The 9,661-nt window shown below is 57.7% G+C and overlaps 1 protein-coding gene across 3 annotated transcripts; it reads right to left on the bottom strand.

Moving 5' to 3' along the window:
• Positions 1 to 1,252: 1,252 nt before the first annotated feature.
• On the bottom strand, positions 1,253 to 8,920 carry HLX (H2.0 like homeobox). 3 transcript variants are annotated; one of them, XM_062605704.1, is made up of 4 exons: positions 7,946 to 8,920; positions 7,238 to 7,417; positions 6,600 to 6,784; positions 1,253 to 1,522 (listed from the first exon to the last, which is right to left on the bottom strand). In XM_062605704.1, exons 1-4 carry the CDS (start codon positions 8,505 to 8,507, stop codon positions 1,337 to 1,339), a joined length of 1,113 nt encoding a protein of 370 aa, XP_062461688.1. In that variant the 5' UTR covers positions 8,508 to 8,920; the 3' UTR covers positions 1,253 to 1,336. The 3 variants fall into 3 exon arrangements, with proteins under 3 accessions (XP_062461688.1, XP_062461686.1, XP_062461689.1); XM_062605702.1 differs by lacking the exon at positions 1,253 to 1,522 and adding an exon at positions 4,957 to 5,781 and having other exon boundaries at positions 7,946 to 8,797; XM_062605705.1 differs by lacking the exons at positions 1,253 to 1,522; positions 7,238 to 7,417 and adding an exon at positions 4,957 to 5,781 and having other exon boundaries at positions 7,946 to 8,797.
• Between the last annotated feature and the right edge of the window lie 741 nt (positions 8,921 to 9,661).

The raw sequence follows: 9,661 nt of genomic DNA, 5'->3' as shown, positions 1-9,661 counted from the left end.
GAGCTCGGCCACGGCGCCGGTTCTTCGGGTTGGGGAGGGCCGCGGCGGCTCCGGGATGGTGCGACCGTGGGGCTGGCACGGCCCCGGGCACTGCCCCTGCTCGGCTCGGCTCCCTCCGCAGGCCCCGGCATCAGCCTGGCTGGATGCGGCCGCTTTACCCGCAAACGGGCAGCGCAGCCCCGTTGGGGGGCTTACAGGACGCCTTTTGCCCCCTCTCCACTCGTGTCACCTGCTGCAGCCGCCACCGAGGTGAAGGGAGTGTTGACTGTGTCCCCCACCTCAATGTTTACCTGCGGCACTTATGAGGATGATGATGGTGGAGGCAGTAACCGGCCCCTTGGCTGCCCGCCGGAGCTTGAGTGGTATCGGGTCTAATTGCCGTCAACGAATGTCGCCGGCAGAAGGAAAAACAAAAGCTGCCTCCAAAGATCCCGGAGCTGAATTTGGCAAGGCTCCTAAAGACACCAATTAGCAAAGGCTAAACCCATTAATGAAGTGACGGCTCTCTGGTTTCAGCCAGGTGGTGCAGATCAGAGCGCCTGTATCTGCAGCAGAGCTCCGCTTCCCTCCAGCCAGGACCTCACAGAGAACCTCAACATCAATAATACGCTTAATGGATCTCATTAGGGCTGGGGCCGCGAGTCCCGGCCTGGGAGCAGAAGGATGAGGGGAACAGGGGGATGAAGGGAACAGGGACGGGGGGGATGAAGTGAGCGGGGAGGCAACGCTCCCTTCGCCCCGAGACAGGCTTCCTCCGCGGGTACCTGCCGCTTTCCGCTACCTGCCAGAGCTCACGGGTTTGGTGAACTCAATCTTTAGCCGGCTTTATCGAATAAACGAGATCTTGGCATCACCTTGCCGGGCTCATCCACCTCCTCACCCCTTCGTCTGAGCACCCTTAGTCCCCCCTCGAGCTTCGAGCATCCTCGGCCAGACCTGTTCCGCTAAGCCGGGCAGCCCCAGCAGCAGCCCGGAGCTGTGGAAGCAGGCAAAGGGAAGTGGTTTGTAAAGAAAACCATCCAGACCTCACCTTTGTAAAAGCGGACAGAGGAAAGGGAGGAAGCATTTCCGCTTCAGATATGGGAAAACGTCAAATAAAGAGGGGGAAAGGAACACTGGGGTAGGATAAGCTCTGACGAGGTGAGCTAGAATATTTAGTTAATGGAGGTGGACTATGAAAGGAGACTTCATATTTCTCTCCGAGGAGTCTCTCCAGGTCCGCAGCCGAGAATACACAGAGCAAACGTTGTGCTTGAATTATAGCTGAGGGTTTGCTTTATTTGAATTCACTGGTGTTTATTTAAGAAAGTGAATAAAGGTTTTGTGTAAACAGCCATTATTTCTGATGGGCGCTCAACAGCAATAAGGAGGGGGTGGTTTTTTTAGTCGAGATTGTGGCAAAAGTTGACATTTCGGAGATTGCAGTTTGTCTTGCCGACGCCAGGCAGTCCCGAGGCATGAACTGCAGGGAGAGCTGTGTGTGCCTGCGAGTGTGAACCGGCGATGCCGAGCGGAACGGGGTCTGAAAACAATTATTTTTTAAGACATCAGCTTAAGCCCGACATTAAAATAAAGCAAAAATATTTTCCTAAGGAGCCGGGCCGAGCTCACCTAACGAGGGAGGCGAACTCGGGTTTCGCTGCCGACGGGGACTCTGCAGGGGGGGCAGCATCGGCCCAGGGAGTCGAGGGGGACCCTTTTAACCCCCCCTTCCCAAAACCCCACAGTAAGCTCCTCGCCCGGCCCTTATTGCACCGTAAATCGCTCAAAATATCGCGTCTGATTTGGTTTATTATTGTGTTTTGTTGTTTTTTTTTTCTTCCAACGTGGCGGTGATTTCTGAGTTTGACTCCAGTTTCTTTGGAGGTGGGAGGTTTCTGTGAAGAAATCAGGGGAGGGGAAAAGGATCTCGTTGGACACCTTAACACAGAGTCCGGGAAAGGAGGGTTATTGGGGAACTACTCCCCGGGATGGAGCTTGGCAGGAGCTGGCTCTGACCACCCCGGCTGTGCATCCCAGCGGGTGTGAATGTTCCTGACGGGGCTGGGACGTCGGGGCGGCCTCCTGTTTCAGTATTAGCCCCATTCCCCACACATGCCATGCAGGAAGGAGGCAGGGAAGCCTCGGTTCTTTGCGTATCGCTCCTGTTTCTTGGTCTCCCGTACAACTAATTTCTAATAAGCTCGAAAAATCTGTGCCCGGCAGTCGGGGAGGGAAAGCAGAGCGGGTTTGTGCCGGAGAGCCTTGGCCTGGCGTGAGCAGCGGACTTCGAGGGCAACGCCGGGGAAGCCCCTATCGGCCCTAAGAGGAGGGGGTGCTGCTCCAGCACAGACTCGTGTCGGCGGGGGGTGTCCAACCCAAGGGATCTGAAATCGGCTGCCAAGGGTCTGGAAAGAGACACAACGGGTTTGGGGGAGGGGGGCAAAGAAAATCTGCAACCCCCTCGTTGAAAGACTGTCGAGGAATTGGATCGGTGGGGGAACCGTGGGCTCCTTCAGAAATCACCGGAGTCAAAAGCCTTTCCCGTTATCAGTTGGTAGTAAAGCAAACACAAAAAGGGCACCCCAGGAGGTTTTGGACCTGTTCTGGTTGGGTGGGGTGCGTTGGCTATTGCCAGGTCGATTTCGCCGATGAACGGCGATCGAGCTGCCTGCAGTCTCGACACTGTTACGACTTTTTGTCCGCAGAAATTGAGTAGTAACTGCAGCCGCGCAGGACAGCGAAAACCCCCTGTCGAGACGGGCACAAATCCCCCCATCTGCGCATCTTTCCCAAAACTCGCTTTCACGGGTTTCCTCTACCTGCCCGAGGAAGTGCACAACGGCAGCAATGGAGGGGAGAGATTATCTTTTCCCTATCACTGTAAAACCCCACCTCCCAGCAGCAGCCCGAGGCACGCGGAGCACCAAAACCTGGAGGTGGAGAGGCAGGGAAGCAAAATGGGCTGCAGGGCGAAGGAATTTCATCCGAACTCCTTCATTCGGATCTGAGAATCTTCCCCCGTAGCCTGCTGAGTCCTAACAGTGCTATTTTTTACCCCCTTTTGCAGCGTTACCTTCAAAAGGTGCCATAAAGGTGCTGCTCCTGCTCTCCCCCCACCCCCCCCCCCCACCCGGGCTCCAGCCGGGCATTGCTCTCCTGTTATTCAGGGAGGTGAAGGGGGAGCCCTGTGCTTGGAAGAGGCGCAGATTCTTCTAACCCAGGGGAAAAGAAACTCTTTCCCGACGCGCTTTTCCTTTCTCATCTGTTAACAGCCACCTCAAACCCCTCTCTCCCGCACGGAAGGGGAGAGGAAAACAAAACCAACAAACAAACAAATTCCTGCTTGTCCGTACACCACATCACGGTGGTTTGTCGGAGGAGGACCAGCCGTGTTTCGCCAGACATCTATCCCATGGGTTTCTTTACTCTCGGGGGAAGTTACAACCAATCCCATAGCGATCCCCGCGTTGACGGGCACAGCAGCATCCCGAGGAACAAACGCTTTCTGGGCTGGAAGCCAACGGCGTGGCCCGTTCTGCACCCCGAAAAGCCGTGACACCCCCGTTTCCTCCCTGACAGCGTTTTAAAGGCAAAACCAATTCGCAAGCCCCTTCTCAACTCGTCTCCCCTCTTCCTTGCCCCAGCGGGGCTCGGACGGGCTCAGCACCACTGGGGCGCTGCCCTGCGCGGGCGCTGGCTCATCTGGGTGCGCAACAGAGCTTTGTGCGCGGCCCTTCTGGAGATGAACCTGCCCGTCATGGCTCTACCCGCTCGGTTACACCTTATTTCAAACTTTACCGTCCCCTTTTCCCCCAGCAAAGCAGCCTCTTGGCTTGCCGTTCGCCCCAGCTCCTTCTCCCTGGTATTTGTGGCGGGGGGATACTGTATTTCCTGTGCCTTCAGCAGGTGTTTATTCCTACTGGAGTTACCTGCTAGCAGGCGTGTCCCCGAGGATAGCGTCCTCCCCGGCAAACCGCCCCCAGCCCCAGAGAACCTATCGGTCCTACGCCTTGTTTCTCCGTCCCCTCTTTCTTTCCAGCGGTGTCACAGACTCAGCGCCCATCGACCCAGAGGAGGGGGAGCGGCTTCTCTTCGCCTGCCCTCGCCCCGATCTCTCGGGACAGGATAAGGCCTCCGCAGCCCCTCGGGTGTGTGGAAACATAACTGCTACCGTTAGGGCCTCGCAAAAAGCCCTGAGGCACAAAACAGTGGGCAAGGACGGGGGTCCTCACCGCTGCGGCTTTCGCTTTAATCGACGCTGCCTGGTAAGGGAGGAGGGAGAAGCAGGCTGAACAAGAAGCGGTCTCCCCTCCCTCCCCCCCGTCCTCTCCGGTGACTCGGGAGGAGCAGAGCACCAAACACCGCTTCATCGAGGAGCGAAGCCGACGATGAGCCCTAGCGGAGTCCGGCCTGGACCCTCCGGGAGCCCCGTCGAGAGAGGAGGGGAACCATGCTGACACGATATTCTGCGCCTGCGTGACGTCATAGCGCACCCATGTGACGTCATAGAGCACTTCTTCCCCACGCCGCCGCGGGGGCTTGCAGAGAGGTGCGCGGCAAATCGGAACGACACCAAGGCAAAGCAAACTCACAGACAAACCCCCACCACAAAACCAGCCCCGCGGGTCTCCGCAGCACCCCAGCCGTCAGACGGTGCGATCCCGTCCTGCCTTAAACCCCCCAAAACCGCCTCGCAAGATCCGCATACAGACATGCGCATCTCAAACCGTTACTGGCAACTTTCGCACCGGGGGCACAATTTCAGTACATCAAATCCAGTTCTTGTCATCGCCTCCATTCGAAAAGGAAGGGGGGAAAGGGACAAAAAAAAACAAGCTGGCTGCCTCAGGGTGGGGGTTGGGGGTGTGTGTTGTGTTCCCGGTGGGAGAGACAGCGGCTGCCTTTGGAGAGGGGTGAAGGAGCCAGGGCAGCCTCAGCATTCCTCTCTGCATCCCGGTCAACAAACTGGCGTGGTTACAAACCATAGCAAACATTTTATTTACAGGATATATATATATATATATTTCTATATTTTGTCAGTGCAGTATTTCTTGGCCGGATTATTCGAAGCAACACGTTGCAACCGATGAGGACGTTGGCAAAATACTTCACATTGTAAATTGGTTTGGGGTGGGGGGGGAGAGGTGGAAAAGAGAGGGATTTCAGAGCACGTTCTCAGAGTCCCTCACTCGGATTTCCCTGGAGAGGACAAGGGCCAGGAGACGGAGAATAAAAATTATAAGTGGGGAATAAAGAAATCCCGCTCTCCTGCGAGCAGCGCGGAGGGAGAGAGGCCGCCCTCCGCACCGCCCTCCCAGGGCTGCGGTTCCCGCATCCTCGGCCCCTCGCCCCGGGCCGGTGATGGTGCCGGTGCCGGGCCGGCCTTACCGCTCTCCCGGGGGGGATGAAGGGAGATAAATTAGCGCGCAGGTCCGGGCGCGGAGGCCGCCCCGTCTATAGGCCGCTCCGCGGCTCCGGGCTGGCAGCAGCAGCGGCTGGTTGCGGCGGGGAGGGGAGGCCGGTGCTGCCGGAGGACTTGCCGAGCCCGGCGGTGGGCAGGCTCCGCTCGGCACCCTCAGTCCGTTCCGTGTCGCTGGGGGTCATGTCGAGAGAGTCGGCGTCGCTGCTGTCACTGTCGCCCTCGGAGCGGCTGGGGCTGCACTCGGGGTCCCCGGCGGCGACAGGCTGGGCGGCGGCTTGTTGGGCCTCCGGCTCCGGCGGCGGGTCCTTGTCCTTCTGGGCTTGCGCTTCCTTGGAATGTCGCCACTTCATCCGCCGGTTCTGGAACCACACCTTCACCTGCGGCCGCACCGCCCTCAGTTGGGTGGCACGGCCAGCACCGCGCTCCGCGCACCGCTCCGCGCACCTCCCGGCCGCAAAGCCTTCCACCGGGGACAGGCAGCGCGGGGAAAAAAAGGGGGCGCCGGCCTCAGCTCCCTCTGCCCGCACCCGTGAGCGGCAGAGGTGGCTTTAGTTTATATTTACCACCTACACCCCCCTCCGAGCTGGTGTTTTGGGTTGGGGTTCTTTTCGTTTGTTTGTTTTTGTCTTTTCTCTCTCCTTCTTCCAGGAAACCAGCTCTTGCTCAAGAAACCACAGCGTTATACAATTCTGTGCGCTGCGGGCCGTCAAAAGTGGAATCATTACAGAGTGGCGTTTAATGATTCCGTTTGAAGAAGACTTTTCACTTCCCCAGAACTAAGGATTTCACAATGCGGGGAGAGATTTAGAACGAAAAAGAAAAAAGGAATAAAACGGGGGGGGGGGGGGGGGGGGGGTGTGGAAACGACACACATTAAAAATAGTGTGTTCGCTTCTACTTCCTTTGACCTAAACTGCCTCCTAGAGCGAGTTGCACTTCAGTAAAGCACACACTGATGATCATCTGCCTCGGCCGTGGCCCAAAGCAAAGGCGAAACCTCTGCACCGGGCCGCGAAACGCAGCGAGCCCTGCGAGCAGGAGATCCTCGGGGGGAAGCCCCCCTCCTCATCCACCCCACTAGGGATTAAGAAAGGAAAAAACGCTTTGCAAACACACACTACCACCACCCCCACGTCCCCCAGTATCCCTATAAACTGGAAGTAAAGTTTTGAAATAAAGCCGAGGCCGTTCTTACTTGAGCATCCGTCAGTCCCAGCATCGCCGCCAGTTGCTTTCGGTCCGGTTTGGTGACGTATTTCTGGATTTCGAACCGTTTTTCTAAGCCTTTCCTCTGCAGGTTGGAAAAAACAGCCCTGGACCAGGAGCGTTTCCTCTTGTATGTCTGGGGCAGCGTGTCCTTGGTTAAAACTGCGTACGGACCTGTTGGGGGAAGGGGGGGGGGGGGGGGGGAGAAAAGCAGGAGGAGAAAGAGAGAGGGAGAAGGAGACAGCGTTATTAATGTCGGTGCCTGAAAGGGGGCCTTAAATCGATCAAAATAACAGCTGGCCTGCGGTGCTGGCAAGGCCCGGGCCGGCACAGCTGGGTCCGGGTAGCATGTGCTTCCTAGGGCAAGGGTGAAGCGGTTTGGGACCGGAATGTTTTCCTCTCCCCCCTCCCTACCCCTTTTCTCTCAGCGCAGGTTATTATTTTTGTTCTAAATGGGACGGTGCTTTGTGTCAGACCCTAATCGGCTCTTCCTCCCCCCCCACGCAGCCCGGCTTTCGCCCAAAATCAGAGCCTCGCTATTAAACACCCGATCCCTCCGGGGCCGGGCTTCTCCGGGCGGAGGTCCCTGTGCCGCGGGAGGGAGTGTTGACGAGGGACGAGATGTACCTGGAAAAGTATCTTGAAACTGGTGCTGAACTGAGCTCCTTGGGTTTGTGTTTAAGGGACCCAGAATAGCAGAGGCCTCGTTAATGGGGTCTAGAGACGCGAAGAACTGGCCGGCGGAAGGCTGCAAGGTGGGGAGATGAACCCCAGTTTGGCGGCTGGTAGTTAATAAGGAGGTCAGATCTGTGGGCACAGGAACAAGGAGAGCTCTGTTACACCGCGGTCGAAACCGACACAACCCGGCAACCCCGGGCGGAGCGGCTTGGGGAGACCGGGCAGCCGCCTCTGTGCCCCGGGGCTCTCCTAGGAGAGGCGGCCGTGCCCCGGCGATCCGGCATCCTCCGGTGGATTCGCTCCCTTGACCAGTATGTTTATACGCCCCGGAGAGAGAAAGGGGGGGGATATTGCAGCGAAAGCCGTTAAAACAGGCTGTGCCCTCGGAGGCAAAAACCCCGGGCTCGCTTAGGGAAGTGAGGCCGTTCCGATCTCGATGTTCCCGCTATCGCTATGTGTGCCAACGGCGCAAGTGCTGCCTGAGCGGGGCCGGGCTGTTTGGGGAGCTCTATTAGAGGCTTGGATTTATAAAGCTTCTTTTTTAACCCCCAAATAACTCTTTTCTCGGCTAGATCATAAAGTTTTAAAACTTTCACGAATAATACTATTAGAGTATAAATAAAGGAGCACGGAAAGCGGTCAAGGCGGTTTCTCTACCTCTCAGCGTGTTGCCTTCCTTGACTTTGGGGTCAAACTCCGCCGATAAGATGCGGTCGATGCCGAATTTCAGGTCCTTGCTGGCGGGAGCCGGCGCCGAACCGGGCGTGTGGGCGCCGGGCAGCCGTGCTGGGGCCGGGCCGCCACCGCCGCCAGCCGCCGCCGCAGCGGGGGACCGGTGGTGCGGGGGCCGGTGGTGCGGGTGGTAGGCGGCGGAGAGCGGCGAGAGGCGCGGCGGGAAGGCGGCGGCCGGGGCGTCGGGGGCCACGACGGGAGTGGGCCGGAGCGGGGAGGCGGTGGCATGGAAGGGACCGCCGTGGTGGACGGCTCCCAGGGCCGCCGGCATCCCAGTACCGGGAGCTCCGGGCAGGCTGTCGGTGGGTCCCCCCGCCGCCTCTCCTCCGGCGTGAAGAATGTCTGCGATGCAGAAGGACGGCTTCTTCCCCGCCGCGGTGTCCAGCGGGAAGCAGCCGCCGGCTGCCGGCCCCGATGCCGAGCAATAAGCCGCTGACCACAGGCTGAAGTTGGAGGCGTAGAAAGGAGCCAACCCGGCCGTGTACATCCTGCCCGGGGAGGGGACGCGGCGTTTCGCTGTTCAGCTCCCGGGTGCGCGCCGAGGAGCTGCCCGCTGCCCCGGGCTCATGGAGGGGGGGGGGGGGGGGCGGCTGGCGGAGTAGCACTTGCCGGAGGGGCAACCACCACCACCCAAAACCAAAACAGCAAGAAAAAGAAAAAAGTCCCCAAAACCCACGGCGAGACGGAGAGAGCGAGCGGACGAGGAGCAGCGCAAACAAAACAAACTCAAACCAAACCCCCTTTCCTCGCACCGCGGGGGGGAGGGGGGGGTATTATTTACCCCTCCCTAAAACTTTCTCTGGCAGCGACACTCCCGGCTCCGGATCAGCCTTCGCTCTCTCCCCGCCTCCAATGGGCGATCGGCTCGGCCGGGCAGCACCGCCTGCAGAACACGCCCATGAAGAGCCGGGGCGTGGGCACGGGACGCACGCCCTGTCCCGAACTGATTTGCCCCTCAGGGTACTCCCTCTCAAATTCCACTCTTGACTTTTACACCCACCACCCCCAAAAATGTCTCTGCTTTTGCTGCAGCGATTTCCAACCTTTTGAAAGAAACGCGCAGACCAGTTCTTGGCGATTGGAAGCAGTTCGGTCCTCCTGGAAATGATTCCCGAGGAAATGCGTTTCCTTCCCGGGTAAATGAGCCTGGGATAGTCTGGAAGAAAACGATTCTGTGCTGAGGCACGCAACGTATGAGTTTGTGAGAGCTCTGAGCTATGTCGGGCCCAGAACACGCTGGATCCTTCATTAGCAGCGACTAATTAATTAATCAATCAATAGTGGTTTGTCCATAATGTAGTTCTACAGCTATTTTCCGTGTTCTCCAGCCGAGAGGCTGCATCTGTTTCCACACCAAGTTCACCTGGAAAACCATTTGTAATTTTGCAAACTACTGATAACTGAATCACCCCCATTTTTCCCTTTAGAATGCAATTATTACCTATATCCACTGCAATAATTTAGGGAGAAATTGATGAAAGCGTCTTTTGCCCTTTTTTCTCTCCCTTTTAGTATCCACATTTGTCCCGACCTCGTTCTGAAGCACAACATTCCTTTAGTTTTCTTGCACGTAAACCAGTCGCTGCCGTTTTGAGCAGGCTCCCAGGTCAGACGATTGCAGTTTATTTTGATTTTGTTACA

This window comes from Pezoporus occidentalis, unplaced genomic scaffold, assembly GCF_034315485.1.
Source record: "Pezoporus occidentalis ecotype Australia unplaced genomic scaffold, CSIRO_AGI_Poc_V1 ctg93, whole genome shotgun sequence".
Lineage (NCBI taxonomy): Eukaryota > Metazoa > Chordata > Aves > Psittaciformes > Psittacidae > Pezoporus > Pezoporus occidentalis.
This window is presented reverse-complemented; position numbering and strand designations above follow the sequence as displayed.